At 39.3% G+C, this 20102-nt stretch overlaps 1 protein-coding gene across 1 annotated transcript in view; it reads right to left on the reverse strand.

Moving 5' to 3' along the window:
- FGF2 (fibroblast growth factor 2) overlaps positions 1-18494 on the reverse strand; it is a 46694-nt gene extending 28200 nt beyond the window's left edge. Inside the window, exons 1-2 of the mRNA XM_075200203.1 lie at positions 17577-18494; positions 10-113 (exon numbers count right to left, since the gene is read on the reverse strand). Of these exons, the coding sequence (XP_075056304.1) occupies positions 10-113; positions 17577-17754 (282 nt within the window). The 5' untranslated portion in view covers positions 17755-18494. The remainder of the gene's footprint in view (positions 1-9; positions 114-17576) is intronic.
- Between the last annotated feature and the right edge of the window lie 1608 nt (positions 18495-20102).

Here is a 20102-nt window from a genome sequence, read left to right on the forward strand (position 1 = left end):
AATACTCACCAGTGCTGTTAGCTTGCCGTCTTCCTTCATGGCAAGATAGCGATTTGCAGTCATCCCCTTGATTGATACAATACCTCTCTCTTCTGCTTGAAACTGCAATTTAACTGCAAATAAATGAAAAAAATAATAATGTTTTCTGGGTATGTGTAAAGGATTAAAAGACAATAACATATTACTTACTAGTTATTATAAACTGCAAATGTAATTATATTCAATTGTAGCCTCTTGAAGTTTCAAATATCATTTCTATATACAGAACACAGTACTACTACTTATCACTTCCCCTATACATAACACAGCACTACTACTTATCACTTCCCCTATACATAACACAGCACTACTACTTATCACTTCCCCTATACATAACACAGTACTACTACTTATCACTTCCCCTATACATAACACAGTACTACTACTTATCACTTTCCCTATACACAACACAGTACTACTACTTATCACTTTCCCTATACACAACACAGTACTACTACTTATCACTGCCCCTATACATAACACAGTACTACTACTTATCACTGCCCCTATACATAACACAGTACTACTACTTATCACTTACCCTATACATAACTTAGTACTACTACTTATCACTTTCCCTATACACAACACAGTACTACTACTTATCACTTTCCCTATACACAACACAGTACTACTACTTATCACTTTCGCTATACACAACACAGTACTACTACTTATCACTTTCGCTATACACAACACAGTACTACTACTTATCACTGCCCCTAAACATAACACAGTACTACTACTTATCACTTCCCCTATACATAACACAGTACTACTACTTATCTCTTCCCCTACTTCCCCTATACATAACACAGTACTACTACTTATCACTTCCCCTATACATAACACAGTACTACTACTACTTATCACTTCCCCTATACATAACACAGTACTACTACTTATCACTTCCCATATACATAACACAGTACTACTACTTATCACTTCCCCTATACATAACACAGTACTACTACTTATCACTTCCCCTATACATAACAGTACTACTACTTATCTCTTCCCCCTATACATAACACAGTACTACTACTTATCACTTCCCCTATACATAACACAGTACTACTACTTATCACTTCCCCTATATATAACACAGTACTACTACTTATCCCTTCCTCTATACATAACACAGTACTACTACTTATCTCTTCCCCTACTTCCCCTATACATAACACAGTACTACTACTTATCACTTCCCCTATACATAACACAGTACTACTACTTATCTCTTCCCCTATACATAACACAGTACTACTACTTATCACTTCCTCTATATGTAACACAGTACTACTACTTATCTCTTCCCCTACTTCCCCTATACATAACACAGTACTACTACTTATCTCTTACCCTACTTCCCCTATACATAACACAGTACTACTACTTATCTCTTCTTCTACTTCCCCTATACATAACACAGTACTACTACATATCTCTTCCCCTATACATAACACAGTACTACTACTTATCACTTTCCCTATACATAACACAGTACTACTACTTGTCTCTTCCTCTATACATAACACAGTACTACTACTTATCTCTTCCCCTACTTCCCCTATACATAACACAGTACTACTACTTATCAATTCCCCTACTTCCCCTATACATAACACAGTACTACTACTTATCTCTTCCCCTACTTCCCCTATACATAACACAGTACCACTACTTATCAATTTCCCTATACATAACACAGTACTACTACTTATCAATTCCCCTATACATAACACAGTACTACTACTTGGGATGTCAAAGACAAGATTCATTTTTTTCTTATTAACCATAGCAGTTCTGACATTAATAGGAATACAAGGCAGAACAGCTACCTTCATAAATTGATTTTTTGGGAAATATGTTTTTAATTAGTAATAAAAAAAATTAAATGACAAAGGTCTGTTAAGGTCTCTTTTTTAAAACATTGCTTCACTTAGATATAGTTTTATTTTATTAAACTAAATAAAACCATGCTAAAATGCTTCTTAATCACCATTTGAGATGGCAAAGAATGCAGTGCACAATATGGATTGATTAGTACAGGAGTTAAAGAAAACCCAGATGAGTAAGTCTCCCAGATACAGCGTGCTGCGGTAGCATTGTTATTCATTTGGTTTCAAGACTTGTATTTGCGTGATACAGATCCTGCCCCCACACCTCCAGTCACCAGCCAAAGGAAACCACTAATTAGTGTGTGTTTCAGCATCATAGTGAAGAGCCTTATAAAGTTTTCTTCCGGTCATGAAAGTAAAAGAGAGGCACCAGAGAAAAAGTGGAAAAAGTGAACTATAAAAAACTTTACAAACAGAAAAAAAAAGTGTTGAATCATCTGACCTCAGAAGTAATTATCTGAACCCACAATTTCATAGCGACATTACCTAACTCAGTTACCATTTGTGGACTGAATACCAGCACTGATATCAGTTAGCTCCCTTTATGGTAATGATATTCAATATGTTTGTTGGCAAATACTAGTTAAACTATTATAGCATATATAAAGCCCGTTTCTGCCTAAGCTCTCTCAGGACAAATGTAATAACAATAAAAACATATAGCAGATACATTTTACATTGTTAAAATATAAAATAAACAAGCAAAGACATAACAACGTTTTTGAACAAATACTTGTAACAATAATATGTTTAATCCCTGCAATGCCAAGAATATGTGATACTTGTCCTGCAATACCCCTTTTCTTCTTTCCAGACACTGCTATCTACAAATACCTCTTATAGTCATGACGTATCTGGGTGTAATATTATCAAGACAAAGGACAAATATTATCAGACACATCTTTCAACTTGCCCAAATATAAATGATCACTACACAAGGTTTACATAGTATATTTTATTATGTAGCACTGTACATAAAATAATAGCCAATACAAGTGATAACACAAACAAATTGAACCAAGTGGTGTTGATGGAATATATATACCCTTCAAAAAGGCTAAACTGTAACATCCAAAATTACCCATTTATTCAATTAATCAATGTTCAGCTAGAAAGGAGGTCTATATAACTGCAACTGCTCCCTGCTACTAGTTGTCAGCAGTACATCTGTTTCTTCACCTCGAAAGAGAGAAGAACCATCATCATCATCATCAGGTATATAATTACCTGAAGATGATGATGATTCTTCTCTCTCTCCAGGGGATGTCCCTCTTTCTCTGCAACTATGAGAGTGGATTACATCGGCACATAGCATGATCTTCCCAGATGAAGATTTATAGAGAGCTCCTGATAAAGTGCTTAGCATTCTCTATTTGTACAGGTATTAGCTGGGAACTGAAGAGGACATCCATACAGACTGTAAGGGTTAAAAATAAAGTCCCATTCATAGAATCCCCCCAGCCTGTCGAGCAGTTCCAACCCCCCGATACCCCTCCCATGGTAGAAGCATCTCGTGGAGGTCATAATGAAGGTTGATATGTTTTGCTGTATCATTTTTTTTTTACTTTTAACACTGAATGTTAAATGTACATTGTTTATATAGTGTGCCTTATGTTATTCGAGTGATCCTTTCCCCCTGTGCGGTGACTCCCCTATGTGCTCCCCTTTGTTTGTATTCTTCTCTTTCCCCCTTTTTTTTTTCTGTACCCCATATATCTTTAAAAATTGTTCAATAAAAATACTGATGATGAAAAAAAATAAAAAAAATAAAGTCCCATTTTAATGAAGAAAATTATGGATATTTATTAATATTGCTCAAAGGTGTAAAAGAACACTTTAATTATAGCAGCCAATCAGCACTTAGGGCAGAGAAAAGCTCCTACCTATCAAGTGGTTAACCCCCATTGGCTATAGGATTCTTCGGCTTCCTACACATATGCATTTCCCTGGACACTTGGCCTGGCAAAGTGGTAAGACTACTCTTACCGATCCCGGACAGTATTGACACAGCCATATTGTATTAGTAAATTCTGGCGACAGCAGATTTTATATAGGAATACATCCCTATTGCCACTTTTTAATAAACAGCCCCCATAGAATGTATTTATTTAGTGTAAATTAAGGCAATGAAAACAAATATCTGATTAGTTTATTTGATTATAGTGATGATTTACACCCTTCAACTATGTTGGCAAACAATATACAGTATATAAATGATATAGATATTTCACTCATCATCAGAACACACAGCCACTACACCATAAATGTATTACACCTAGAACTGCTATACACTGTTGCTTGATGATTCTTTACATCAAGCAACAGTTTTTACTAGTTCTTTACACACGCGCATGTGAGATCCAAATGTAGATTCTCCATTTAAATATATACTACATTATTCGCTTTATCTGTAAAGTAGAGGAAGATGTAAATTCCGTACTAATTCATCTGACATCTGCTTGGCCAGTAATATGATCGTATTTCTTGCAGCTCACAGCTGTCGCATTCTCTGAACTTAATTGTCCCTTCACCTCTCATATTTCTGGTCATTCTGTCCTACCATTTACACACCAAACTTTACATGTGTATACACACAGCTCTACATTTCATCTGGTGCAAAATGGTCTGCCCCCGTTCTTTATTCCTATTGCAGTAAGAAGGGCCGATGTACAACTACAAGCACACCTTGAAATAGAAAAGTGTTCCCTACAATGAATGCATGTCACATAGACAGTAAACGCATTGTGACAAAGAGAGGGGTTTGCCACAGGCTTCTAGAAAAGGAGTTAGGTATTTAGCTGTCAATCTGGAAAGAAAAGCTGCAAACAGAGTTACCCATTTGTATAGTAGTGCACCTAAGGTAAAGAGATACAGGTGGAGTACATATGTGTGACAAAATAATAAGAAAGAGTCTGATTTAACTCATATAAATATACAAAATATATTTTTTAGTTTGGTTGTATTCATATTTGGGGGGAAAAAAACATCTAAATAAATAAAGCATTTTTTCTATCAATATCCTCTATTATTGCCATTCTGAGATGGCGATAGTGATAAGAGAATAGTGGTGGTAGAGAGTTTCCGCATAGGCTTCCAATGCCATAGCACGGCTGTAGCCCTTGATAGATCGGGAGAAGCATTATCTCCAGCAAAAACACCTGTTTTTCTACCATTAATAAATAGACCTGTTAATGTATATCAGAACAGAGGTGGCTGCAGAGATTATTGATGTAATTGCAAATGCAAGAAAAGCACTTGATCCGTATTTGTTTCACTACAGAAAAAAACACCATGCAGCAGACATGGAGGGACAAAGACAGTTTGCTTTCAGTATGGGAACTGATGATCTCTCTGACTTCCTCTGTTCACTATGCTAATTCCATGCATTTACTGTATGTGACTCCACATGAAGCCGCAGCTAAAATGTGGCGATAAGTAGGGATCATTCATTACTAATAATGGGCATGTAATACAAACTAGTTTTTATTGCACACGCAAGGCGGACACATGAATGCTGTATGAAAATAATGTATGTTGTGTCCATGATTGTTTTCCAGAGAAGCCATTTCTAGGTCAAGGCACCTTAATGTATTTTTTTCCTGCTTGTCTCAGATGTCTTCTGATACAGGATGATGTTCATGTCAAACCCACCAATATGTAAAGCAACATTCATACGTTCATCTTGTGATTAGGTGATTCTTAGCCGTGTTCCCTTGTGGTGGAAAGCACCAAAGTCTTAACAAATGATGTTTTAATTGGGCAAATTAGTATGGGAAATACTTGTTAGTGTCTGAGGAATGTTTTTCACATGTAGCAAAAGTGAAAATGTATATGTAAATGTTACTGTACATATGATCTTGTTTAACCTATTTGCATATATTGTTTGAAATACTATTAGGAGTGTTGTACTGTTAATATGATGTCTGTATAAACTGGAACAGCTTAGACTAATGAGAACTAAGAACCCTACTTCTGACTAGGAAATATTCCAGAGTAAATAAATGATGGAATGCTAAATGTGAATATCATCAGGCCTCCCTAAAGTGACTTTGACCTGCTCTTCTTCAAAACAGAGGGTGAAGAAATAAACACTCAAGAATTCCCACAGTTTAATCTGAAACTACAGGGTAGGTTGTATGCATGTAAAGTAGGATTTTAATATTGAACAAATAATTCAGAAAATAGTGATGCGTTCACAATTGATACTAATAATAACAAATAAAACAGTAAATATAAGAGATATAATATAACTGATAGTGATATAGATTAATCCTAATCACCTCTTCTCATTCATAATACCTTTGCACAGCTGCTGCATAGGAAGCAAGTGGCACATGTTACACTGCACAGTACATCCCAGAGGGCGTTAAGTAAATATCTTTTAATTCTCAAGTGCAGGTGGGTAAACCAAGTAAGGGGGAGGAAAGTGATTTGCCCAACATCACACGGAGACTAAGTGGCTAAGACTGAAAACAAACCCACAAAGTTGTGTATTTAAGGCCAGCACTTTAACCACTAACCCCCTTCATCCAGTGCATGAGCAAAAAACCCAAACTCTGTTTCAAGCATAGAGAAATGTTAACTATATTTCCAAGCTAGTTACCAGTTTCCAGCTGCTGAAACCATCACTTCCCATGCAGTATTTGTCCGGAAATCCATCAAAAACAAAACCATATCTATTTAATAGATTCTAGAGAGCCTCTGATAATAAAGATAATATGTGCAGACACCACCATTCTTCCATAGAGAGAGAATGCTAATATTTTCCACTGATGAATTCCCGGAGACAACAGTTCATCAGTGAAATCTAGAACAATGTAAACACCATGACACTAAAAGCCTGTGGGTAGATACTTTAACCCTTTCCAATACATGGATATTTTGAAGCTCAGCAGAGCAGTACTGTAATGAGGGTGATGCGATATATATGTCCTCCGAGACAGGGAACAAGGCTTAGGGGGGCCTCTATCACTGTGATAATCTGTACTTAGTGAGGAGTGACTCATAAGAGCTACGAGTGTCACTAGTCACTGACTACTGACAGTAGAAGTGTCTCTGAACCAAATCTCATGTAATGTCTATTCTGGCAGTCAGTTTGAGTTTTTTATTCATACAAAAACACAAACTATTACAAAGTTGAGAGCAGAAATAAAAAATGGAAAATTAGTTTAAGTGTAGAGTAGTAGAAGCATAATTGCCTACTTTCTAGACCTCCCCATGGGAGATCCTGCATGGGAGGTTCAATGTGCAATTGCCAGGGGTGTGGCTATGCATCTTGTGTCATCATGGCTCCCAACCCATTGTGGACGGAATCGCATCATAGCGCAATGGGGGGACAGGGCCATGTTGGTGCAAATCACATCATAAGAACCGGCAATGCATTGAATAATCAAAGCCCAACCCTCATTACACAAAGGAGATGTGGGATTTGGGTGGGTGGTTTACTCTCCCAGTAGTCTGGGAGGATTCCCTGAAATATGGGGGCAGGCATGTATGATTAGAAGATATATCAATCTCAAATCTATTTAAAACACTGCAGACATATGTGAGTAATGTAGGGGTCAGAGATTCAGCCCAACAATAATCATGACTCATATACAGTAAGTTCAACGCACTCTTTATTTACACTTTAACTAAGGCACAGTGTTACAGTGTAGGGTCAGTGCCTGCACATTACAAGGGGTACTATGAGTATTTAGCAGGAAGTAACACTCATTACATCTTGTTTATATGACCCTTTAAAATAATCTTAACTTCCTTTAAGGTAGCTGGTCCACAGTGATTCTCATAATTTGATCCTGCATGCTCCCACTCACTGATGTCAATTTATTAAAGCTCTTCTCATCAGTGACTCAACACGTCTATTTATGCTACAGGCTAACACACATGTTCTCCTTTAAGGTTATCCTGAACACAAAAACCATAGTGATGGTTTGTTGACAGACTTGAACACAGGGTCTTTTAGGATTATCATGTATGTGGACATGTGCAAGGAAGACTTGTTTGAAAAACACAAATCTAGGACCAATTTTATATAATAGCTTCCTGTCAGAGTACTTAACCACGGCAACAGGTAAAATCATTTATTTGGTCTTAACAGGCCCATTCTCTAAATCGTTCACCTAATTTTGATCCTGATTTTGTTTGGGAACATTTTGTTCTTGACTTTGCAAGATGTGCTTCAAACTGAAGAAACCTGTTTAAGGAAATATTTTGGTCTTATTTAAGTGTAAATGACCAGTAATCTTCCATAATTACACAATTTCAGTCATCTAATATTATTACAGATGGTGTATTACCATTACCTTTTTCATCAATAGATTCATTGTTAAAGCAGTCATGTATAAGTTCTACTCAAGAAATCATTCAGTGCAATAATATACTTTGTAATGGTTAACAGTTTGGATTTATATAGATAATGCATATATCTATCTCTCTTTCTTTCTCTCTGTCGCTCTCTTTATATGTGTATATATACTGTACATATACAGTGGTCGAAGAGGAACTTTAGGAGTGGCGGTCAGGGCCGGATTAAAGCAATGTAGGCCCCTGGGCTAAGTGTACTGTGAGGCCCCTGCCCCCTCTGCAGACAATTCTCCTCCCACCCCACACCCCAGCCCAAGGGTGGGGCGTCCCCATCCGATCACAGGCCTGTGTTATGAAAAAAAAAACCCAACAATTATAAAACACTGCCCACTAAAAATCTTTGTTAGGGCCCCCAACTGCCCGAGGCCCCTGGGCTATAGCCCAGAAAGCCCATTTTGTTAATCCGGCTCTGGTGGCAGTATGAAAATGTAAGTGAATGTAATTGGATAGTTTTACAATCACAGCAGTTGAGTTGGAGAGGTGGCGGTATGGCGTACCAACGTATACTGGTCCACTTAATTATTATTAACAAGAAAATGGGTCAATTTATGGCAGGACAGTATAAAGCTACTAAGAACTAAAATCATGTTCCTCTGTTGTGACATTATCTTACTACACCTGGGTTATGTCGCAGTACATTGCTTTGCATGGCCAGATGGTGCTTTTTAGAGGCTACTAGTCAAAATTGTGTGTTGGCTTTGGCATCAAAATCATGACAATGACCAAAATTGTGAAAATTAGAGATCGCTACACATAAGAAAATTTTAACTTTGTGTTCTTTCATCAAACCTTGGAGCCGGCAGTTACTACAGCTGTCAGTGGGCTGCTGTATCGGTATCCCAGGTACACAACATAAACTTGTAGATTGGCACAAATAAATCAATGTATTGCAATTGAAAAAATCCATACATAAGGCACTTCTAATACTTCAATGTTTCCTAGTCCAATATTAGCTAAATGACAGTAAAATAAGCAGTATATTTGGGAAAAAAAGCAATCATTTAATTCACTGAGAGGAAAGTCCACATAGGGGAAGTAGGCTGTTTTACCTTTTTTTTTACCAATGCAGAAGCGAGGCGCAGAAAGGAAGGTATTATCAGTGTGTAAATGTGCCCGATAGTGGCATATACCTCCTAGGGAAGTACAGAGAGTGGAAGCACACTAACTCAATACAGCATCCTCTCATAAATTCACCCTAATAGTATATGTATACTGTATCTGGACTAAAAATATTATTGATTTCTCCATTGATGTTGCTTATGATATCAGGTGATGTGTTGTTTTGTTTTCTTGGTCTGTAACCGAACAAACCATGTACCATGTAATGGTACCTAGCTAATACGGTAGGTTTTCTTTACTTAAAATGTTGTTAGTGGAAATAATGCCATCAGTCTCTGTTTATCTCCTGTTTTTTTTTAGTTGATCTATATTTATTTATTTAAGTTTAATGTCACCTACCATACATAACATTTTCTGATTCAATATTACATAACAGCAAACAATAAATACTTGTTATTTGTTTCAGGATGTTTTTATATGATAGGGTAATTGCTAGTTAAGTTTAATGTATCAATACTATGGGGCATATTCAATTAGCTTTTAGATTCGCGGTAACGCGCCGGAACAGCCGCGAAACGTAATACACGGTACCGCTATAACGTGGATTTTCATTCGCAGCCCATAGGGTTGCGAACGAAAATCCGCGTTAATGCGGTACCGTAATACCCGCAAGAACGCGCACTTTTCGCGGCAACACGCGTTACCGCGAATCAAAAAGCTAATTGAATATGCCCCTATGAGTCTCTATCAGAAGATCAGCCTACTTGTTTGACAGTCTAGGGCAGGCCTGGCTAACCTGTGGCTCTCCGGGTGTTGTGAAACTACAAGCCCCAGCAAAATTTGCCGGCAGATAGCCAGCCAAGGTATGCTGGGACTTGTAGTTTCAAAACACATGGAGAACCACGGATTAGCTAGACCTGGTCTGGGGTTTACAGCCAGGCCCAATTGTGTAAGATTAACACTCTTGGTCTGTGTGTGTATGTTAGAGAATTTAGACTGTAAGCTCCAATGGTGCAGGGACTGATGTGAGTGAGTTCTCTGTACAGCGCTGTGGAATTAGCGGTGCTATGTAAATAAATATATGATGATGATGATGTTTATATTCCTAAAATTCAGACTCCAGATGCATCTTGATTAACAATAAGTTGAATGTGCCACCTGAAAAAACCTGTATGGCTTTTAGGGACCGAACAAACTAAAACTAAGTGAATCATCCATTTCAAAGATATTGGAGCAGTAGATAGGTGTCACTATCTATATATACAGAATATGTATAATTTTTGTGCATAAATACTGAATGTATACCCTTATCAACCTGTAATACAACATGCGGCCTTATGAGATCCTTTGAAAATGGGCCTTCTGATTAAAAAAAGTTCCCCAACACTAATCTAGACCATACTTGCCAACTCTCCCGGAATGTCCGGGAGAGTCCCGAAATTCAGGTCAGTCTCACGGACTCCCGGGAGACCTGGCAAATCTCCCGCGTCCCGCAATTGCGGGGCCAATATGACGCGATTCACGGGGAATCGCGTCATTTTGGCCCAGGCCCCCGCGACAAAAAGGCATATTTGTCGCAGGGGGCGGGGCCAAAATGCTGCATTTGGTCCGCCCCCTCCCGCCCTCTAGACACGCCCCTCTCCCGGATACAACTTGCCAAAAGGTAGGCAAGTATGATCTAGACAAGTGTAGCATATGGAGACAAGGAGAGCTGGGAGGGACTATTATATTGCTGTTTTATATTTTTTTTACATCAGTACACACAAGTTTAAGCTGTTTTATTTTGAGCAGTGCTGCTCCCACATTTAACATTTCCAAAGAATATCAGTACTTTAAAGTCATGTGCTAATAAGTCATACAGGGGGGTATTCAATTGTTAGCGAGACAGGTGAAAATCCCCTGCTCTAAAAAATATTACGGTAATTTGCGCGTAATTACCGTTAATACGGTAATTTACTCGCTGGATTTCAGCTCGCAGCTCAGGGAGCTGCGAGCTGTAATTCAGCGAGTAATTACTGTATTAACGGTAATATTTTTCGAGCGTGGGATTTTCACCCGTCACGCTAACAATTGAATACCCTCGACAGTGTCTTAAGAGTTCAATTCCTTGGGCCATTACCAAAACAATACTCAGGAATATTGTTGCATAGCTTTTCTGGTGAAAAAATATGCTGAACAAAGAGATAACAATTCTCTGCTTGCACAGAAATGGATGACAAGATACTAAAATGTGAATCATCTGAACTTCCTACATTGGCTAAAAAAAATATTAAAACATTTGAGGAAAAGCAAAAATATAAACTGTTATCTCCACTGTTCTAAATCATTCCCATCAGGTCTAATGTGTTTATTGATTAATGTTTATTTTATGTATGAACCATTTCATTATTCAACTCATGCTATACCTATTTCTGAACGCACTTGGGATATATAATGTTTTTGTTTTAATGGTTCGATGATTGTTTTACATTGTTATGCTCTGCTTTGATTCATTATATTTTTACTTATTTATTCCCATCACTTATTAAGCTTACAAAGTGAATATTATTATGGTGTTTTGTTTGTGCTCCTTTTGGTGGGTTTCATTCTAGAGGGGATGCTAAGAATTTATATAAGTCTCCTCTGAACACACTGAGCTTTATACACAGGTAACACAGATATCACACACCTGATACATACTGATCACTATACACAGACTACACAGATATCACACACAGACCCGGAGTTACCATTAGGCAGCTGCCTAGGGCGTCGGGATTTGAGTGGCGGGGGTGCGCCACTGAGGTGGCCATCGGACACTGAAAAGAAGACTTTATTTTCATGCGGCGTCAACAGTTTTTAATTAAAGTAACTTCTTAAGCCACCGACCGCTGCACGGTTGTGTTGGTTCGCTGTCCTGAGCCTGACCATGTCAGGCTTACGTTCATCTATAAGAGGCAGCAGCGCTCCTCTGTGCTGACAAGCTCCGCCCCTGGAAGCAGACAAGCCCTGCCCCCAGGTAAGGCAAATATGAACTCTATGGTGGCCTGCAGGACCAGACGGGCATGCATGTTCTCCCCTGCTGACATCCATATGGAAGCAGGTAAGTGTGGGGGAGGAGAGAGGGGGGGGTTAATGTTTGGGATGGTGCCCTGGTCTATTAATTTAATATTAAGGTGACTTTTCACTACACAAAACAATTTATACAATTACATGTTAGAATGCTATTTCATTTACGTATTATTCAAACTATATGCAATTATACAGTGCATTGCTATTTAATGATAGAAACTATAAAAAATTAGGTATTATGTTTTTCCCGATTGCAAGGGGTTAATCATTTACTGTTGGGTGGGAAGTGTTAATTTATCAGTGGGGGCTATTTATTTGATAGTGGGGAGTGGGGTATTTATTATAATAATGTAGTTATGCTGGTGGATATTTAATGTGGGGTGATGGCACTATACATTTATAGTGCTGGGATGATTTGGGAGCTATTAAATGAATGGAGGGACAGAGTTTGTGGAGAAGGAGGGCTATGTATTAAATATGAATACTAATTATTAAATGTCAGGACTGTTTGGGATGGAAATAGATCAATTTATAAAATGTGAAAACTTTTAATTTAATGTTGAGGCTCATTGGAGAGAAATTCATTTTTTATTAAATGGGAATAATATTAATTTAATATCAAAGCTGGTTGGGGGAGATAGGTCTATTTATTGAATGTAATGATATTAATTTAAAGTCGGGGATGGGGGCCTAATTATTAAACTTGGACGCTGTTGATTTGGGTGAAGGAGGCTCAGAGGGTTCATTCAATGTTAAAGATTCCATATTTCATGTACCTATCCTTTTTCCAAACAGGACAACAATATCCCAGGATCCAGAAAAGCAGCAACTTAAGTCACCAGCAGCCGCAGGTAGGGAAAACTTCATGAACAGGTAGGAAAGGGCAGGAGAGTCTGACAACTGTTCTGGTTCTGGTGGGACATTCCAGATTTTGGGTGACTGTACGACTCAGTCAGGACTTTGTACCCACTGCAAGGACAGTTGGGAAGTATGTAATGCTTCACACTGCTCTGCTAGTGAAGGGTGAACTGCATGCACCTAACAGTAGTGCACACAGCATTACCGTGTATTTGATGGGGATAGGAATGGGTTGTAGAGAGGCCTCGGTGTCTATAGAATTATTGCAACTCCCCTTACATGATGGTCATGCCCACTCTGGTGGCATGACATGGAAGCCCCCCTCTACACATCCTGTGTTTGCTCATGAATAATAAAAGCAGAATTTGTAACTATTTATTTTCAAAAGTTAAGTGTTTGTGAGGGGCTGAGACAGTATTGGGGGAGTGCAGGGGCGGTAGGCTGACATTTTGCCTAGAGTGCTGTGAAACCTTGCACCAGTCACTATCACACAGCTGATACACACTGATCACTATACCTCCCAACTTCCAGTGGCAGCTGCTCATTCACTGCTGCTCGCCAGAGTGGCAGTGAATAGGACAAACCTCCCAACTTTCTGACCGGCAGGACAAAGCTGTCTTGATCATGACAGTGGGACTGAGCCCTCAGATTTTGTCTGTCCCACCTAAAGTTGGGAGGTATGCAGCTCACACCAATATCACTCACCTTGTACACACTTCTCATTGTACACAGGTCACACCAATATCACTCACCTTGTACACACTTCTTATTATACACAGCTCACACCAATATCACTCACCTTGTACACACTTCTCATTGTACACAGGTCACACCAATATCACTCACCTTGTACACACTTCTTATTATACACAGGTCACACCAATATCACTCACCTTGTACACACTTCTTATTATACACAGCTCACACCAATATCACTCACCTTGTACACACTTCTCATTATACACAGGTCACACCAATATCCCATAAATAGTATACACTTCTCATTATACACAGGTTAGACTGATATCACATACCTGGTACACACTGATATCTATACACAGATGACATCAATATCACTCATCTGGTGCACACAGAGCACTATACACAGGTCACACCAATATTATACCTTATACACACTGAGCACTATATTCAGGTCACACCAATATCATACCTTATACACACTGAGCACTATATTCAGGTCACACCAATATCATACCTTATACACACTGAGCACTATATTCAGGTCACACCAATATCATACCTGATACACACTGAGCACTATATTCAGGTCACACCGATATGACACACCTGATACAATCTGATCACTATACACAGGTTACACAGATATCATACACAATGCTCACTATATACAGGTCACAACAATATCACATACCTGTTACACACTGATGTCTATACACAGGTGACACTGATATTACATACTTTTATTATTATTATCATTTATTTGTTAGGCGCCACCAGGTTTCCGCAGCGCTGTACATAATACAAACAGAAGACTATACAGGATGACATAGTACAGAGCAATAAACACAAAGTACCAGTACTTCAGAACTCCGGGCAGACATATGGGCGAAGATGGAGCAGAAGAACAGGTAAGGAGACAGGAGGGGAGAGGGGCCCTGCTCATATGAGCTCACATCCTAAGGGAGGGTGGACAAACAGGCACAAGAGGGAGCCATTAAAGTAAGGGAGAGAAAGGCGGGGCTGGGGGAGAGAGAGGAGAACGAGAGAAGGAGGTTAGTGAAGGACAACAAGGTAAGGGTTAAGTGGATGGTTGGTAGGCTTTGAGCAACAGGTGAGTTTTAAGTGCCCGTTTGAAGGAGCACAGAATGGGTGAGAGACGGATGGAGCGAGGGAGGTCATTCCAGTGCAGGGGGGCAGCTCGGGAGAAGTCTTGGATTCTGGAGTGGGAAGAGGTGATCAGAGTGGAGGAGAGGCGACGGTCATTGGCCGAGCACAGGGAGCGGGCAGGGGTGTGAATGGTGAGGAGGTTAGAGATATAGGGGGCAGTAGACTGGGAGAGAGCCTTGTAAATGGTGGTGAGGAGTTTGAAAAGGATCCTGTAGGGAAAGGGGAGCCAGTGTAAGGCAAGACAGAGAGGGGAGGTGGAGGAGGAGCGGCGTGAGAGAAAGATGAGTCGGGCAGCCGCATTGAGAACAGAAACTAAAGCATATACTTGGTATATACTGATCAGGGGCAGGTGTGTGACACAGGTCACACACCTGGTACAACCTAATCTCTATACATGGAGAATAGGGGGTAACTTGCTTAAATAAATATTAATATTAAATATGATTTTACTTACAGTAGGCCTGAATGCTATATACAGCTATAACCGCGTTGGCATTTACATGGGGCGCATGTTTATCAAATATTCCTGCCTGTTCTTTTGTCATAGAATATGGAAAAAAGTCCTGATCTATGGGGTGCAGGTTAGACTCCTCAAATCGGGACTGTCGCACCTAAATTGGGACAGTTGGGTGGTATGTGACGCTATACAAGTAAATGACAATAACAATACTAACTATAATAATAATAATAATAATAATAATTATAATAATTATAAATGGGCCCCTCTGTTTCTACTTATCTTCTTCACTGCCAATATTTTAAATAGTATCTGATACATATAATTGCCACTCAAATGACTGCAAGACAACAATACAAAATATACCTCAATATGAACAAGGTAATGTTTATAATAAGAGATTAAGGTTTTGTAACAGCCTTCACAGAAAAATTAGAAAGATGCTGCAGTGCTGGGAAAATGGTATTTTGTTACATATAACTTTTTGTATTAGTAGCATCAAAACGAGAACAAATAAATCAGAAACACAAGTGCAATATATTACACTTGAAAATAATAAGCAATTACGAAATACACAGTAAGCACGATATTAATTAAAAAGGACCAATTTTGATGCTTGGTCTCTGAGTCTGGTAAAGAAGAGGGGAAAGAGGAGGGAGAGACGGAGGATGGAGAGGGAGAGGGGAAGGTGTGATGTTATATGCCTATTTCTGTGTATTTATTTTGCACATGTTTGTACAGGTACGCACCTCAGTTAGCGCATCAAGGTGGCAACAACTTTAGTGGTACAAGTTTTGATGAGATGAACTGGGCGGATTGGGTTGTTCTATGAATATAGACTAACTTCAGTAATAGACCTGTTTCTGCAGCAAAATGTAAAAACAAGTCTTTGGTTAGCGGGACAAGAAATTGAAATGAAGTTTAAGGCGCGCTGGGTGCTCATTTAGGTTGGAATTCAAGGTTTAGCAGGTGACTTTTTAGAGGATCTGAACTTTTTGGACAAGCAAAACCAGTCTCGTGTTTCCTCTGTAGTGACGCTGTTCAGGCACCAGCCATTACTTTCCATTTCACACATTTTACATCATCTAGGTACATTTTATACAGGAAAGCACATTTATATGCACACATAAACTAATGCAATTCAAACATTAAAATGTACAAGTACGACACATGAAGTAAGTACAGTCCTCATGTCCCCTTACTTTCATTCCTCATTTATAACATAAGAGAAGCTGCAATGAGTAGTATTCTAGGAGGTGGTCTACAATTTACAGTAGACATGACATCTTTACTTTTCACAACATGTGCATCATTATCAGGGCCTATATCTACAAATTTGTTTGTATGGATGCACTTAAAAAGCGGAATGGAGACACCAGGGGCAGACTGGGCCGGTCCCATAGTGGGCTACCCTGGGCTGGGTCACTGGGCCACTTGCAGTATTTTTCCTTTAAAATGTTCCTTATAAGCTACTGAGTCAAGTCTTGACCCCCGGATAAAATTTGCCAGCCCTCCCCTGGGAGGCACACACCTGTCTATATACACGGCATACAAATCTGCTTATTGGTGCAAAACATTATGTGCTTCTCTTCTGCATATTTGTAATTGACCAATGACTTCAATAGATGATCTCTGTATCTAATTTTTTTATCATCTATCTATCTGTTTCATGTGCGACTGCATTCAGGCATCTGCCAAAATTTGGAGACCAGAGTCCCAGACAGGTCATTCCACTGAATGATGTGGTGACCCAGAGCAATGTTTACTAAACAGGGGGCAGGCACGTTAACCACATTACTGTGGTAAGTACACGTTACTATTAATATTTGTTTCTTAAAATGATACATTTATGTTATCAATCAGTTTCTGTAACATTTAATCACATTAGAATATGTCATTTTAGTAATGGTGAGAGAACTTTACATAATCTCTAACAGCATTACAGGAGTCTGTCTCTCTAAATACAGAACACTTACTATGCGAGTCACTCTTCTCCCGGGATCCATCCACTTTCCCATCTGAGTTGATTCTTAGAAAGAAGCCCCCATTCTTACAGTAGAGTCTCTTGGGGTCCTTGAAGTTTCCAGGGGGAAAGGGGCTGCTGTCCCCATCTTCTGGCCCTATTGGCAGGGTGGTGATGCTCCCTGCTGCCATCCCCACCTCCAATGTTAAGTGAGCACCCCCTTCTTCCTGGTGAGTGGCACTGGTCCAGTAAAGTCCAGCAGGTAGCAGTGGCTCAGACGAAAGTCCTCCAGTCACCGACTCTCCCTCGTCAGGGCCTCCTTACTGTTCATTCAATTACTTGCAGCTGGAAGTAGAGCCAACTTTTCCCAGTTTTAGTTATTTCTATCCAGTGATACACACACAAATTTCTTGAGCTCAGAAGCCACTCTACTGTAGACGCATGATGTCAGTATGAGATCTGAGCATAGGATGCAGTGTCTTGTGGCTCCAACAATACTTCTGCCTCCTGTTAGCCTGGAAGTGTGTCACCCATGCTCCACATTGATGTGTGTGCAGCAACTATTTTATAAATGTGAGCAGAGGTGGCTGGAGCTGGGGGCTCTGTGCAAGCTTCTCTTCATTCTGATCCAGCCCTCTACCATCAGGACTTATTATGTCAGAATGGGCTTATTTATTTATATAGGTGAAGCCCTCCTCCTCCTTTTCTTCCTCCTCCTGCTAAGTTCAGGGCAACTAACAGCAACAGTCTCTCAGTGATGTTGTGAGCAGTCTCTAAACCAGCACATTTTTTTCCAGCCCCACAAGTGTAGGAAGCTAAATGAAAGCACGTTGCCAGGAACCGAATGGACTGTAAGAAGCAGTATAGTGTTCCTGGGTATTTTCTTAGACAGGCTCTGCCAGTCACATCTCAGCACTCAGCTCCCTCCCCCAGCACCGAATTACTTTGCTGGGCAATCAAGGGAGGAGGGAGAGACAGGAGAGGCGATGGGGGTTTGCACTGCAGGAGCCTGCCAGATCTTTTATTATTCAGCTAACTTTCTTAAACACTCTGCAAAGGAACAGCAGGCAGTAGAGTAGAGAGAGAGCACAACCATATCTCCTGCATGGAGCTATTCAGGCCTACTGTTATCTGTAATGTATATGGCAGTCGCTTGTCATGCATGTCAGTAAAGCACACCTCCTGTTTATCAGTCTAGAGCAGGAGCAAAATATTTTTTGTCACATAAGATTGTGTAATATTAACAAATGTTCTGCACATTGTTAATATTTATTTATATAGTGCTAGCATACTCCACAGCGCTTTGCAATTGGAAATAAAATAAAACAAGACAAACAACTGCTTGTAAGCTCACAATATATAGGAAAAAAGCAATTTGATTAATGAGGTTTAATTCCACAAATTGCATATTGGTACAGCCAGATTGTAATGGGAAACAGAGCTTTGTCGGGCTTTATTATTATTGTTAATATTAAAATTATTTTTTTTATATAGCGCCAGCCTTACAAATAAAAGTCATAAAACAAGACTTTGGGGTCTATTTGTCAAATAAAGAAAAGTTAAGAAATGGGGGAAGCCTATTAATCATCAACATTTATTTATATAGCACCAGCATATTCCATAGCGCTTTACTATTGGGAACAAACACAGTAATAAAACAGTAACTGGGTGATAAAGACAAACAGGGGGGCCTATTTAAAAAGGATTGCAGCGGTACATGTGTCACCCTTATCCTCTTTCTGCTATTGCCATCTTAGGGTGATGATAACAGAAGAGAAGCTTAGGGAGGTTAACTTAAGAAGATGATTCAGGAGTGTAAAAGCCAGCTCACTGGAAGCCAGTTAACTGCAGGTGAATAAATATCTATAGACAGCAATGCTCTGCAGTGATTCGCCCGGCCAGGACTTACATGTGGTGATTAATATTTTTCTGGATGTAATTTTGTTAGTTCCATGTACCTGTATTGTTGAATACAGAATTAATAGAATGAAGTTGTTGGTTGGTATCCTTCTGGTCCTAGTGGCAGTAGCTCTGAAGAGGTGTAGCTGGCAGTCTTGTCCTTATGGACACATAGCCGATTGTAGCTGAAGTTCTTCCTACAGGCCTGATGGTGGATGCTGTCTATTGAGTTCTCTACACTACCTTCATATCTCAACTATACTTCACTGACTATTACCCTCCTTTATCTCATCAATCACTGATTCTCCCTCTGATATTATTTCTGTCTATACTACTCTGCCTGTCACTTCTCTTTACCTGACTGGTCTTCTTCACTTACTAAACTATATTCTTCCAAAAGCTAAAAATCTTGTCTCTCTCAACAAGTCTCACTGACTATTATTTTATTAATTTAAGTTTCTTATCTTCAGGAATGTAATAAAGAGTATGTTTATTATCACTGGGAGTCATTGAAGATTTTCTATGGCTGCAATAGAAAATCTTCTATCTCCCAATTTACCATTAAAAGATCACTAGGGCAGATGAGCAATGGCAAAACTGGCTGGCAGTATTGACAGGAGTCTTACCACGCACCAGGCCA

This window comes from Mixophyes fleayi, chromosome 1 (assembly GCF_038048845.1).
Source record: "Mixophyes fleayi isolate aMixFle1 chromosome 1, aMixFle1.hap1, whole genome shotgun sequence".
NCBI lineage: Eukaryota > Metazoa > Chordata > Amphibia > Anura > Limnodynastidae > Mixophyes > Mixophyes fleayi.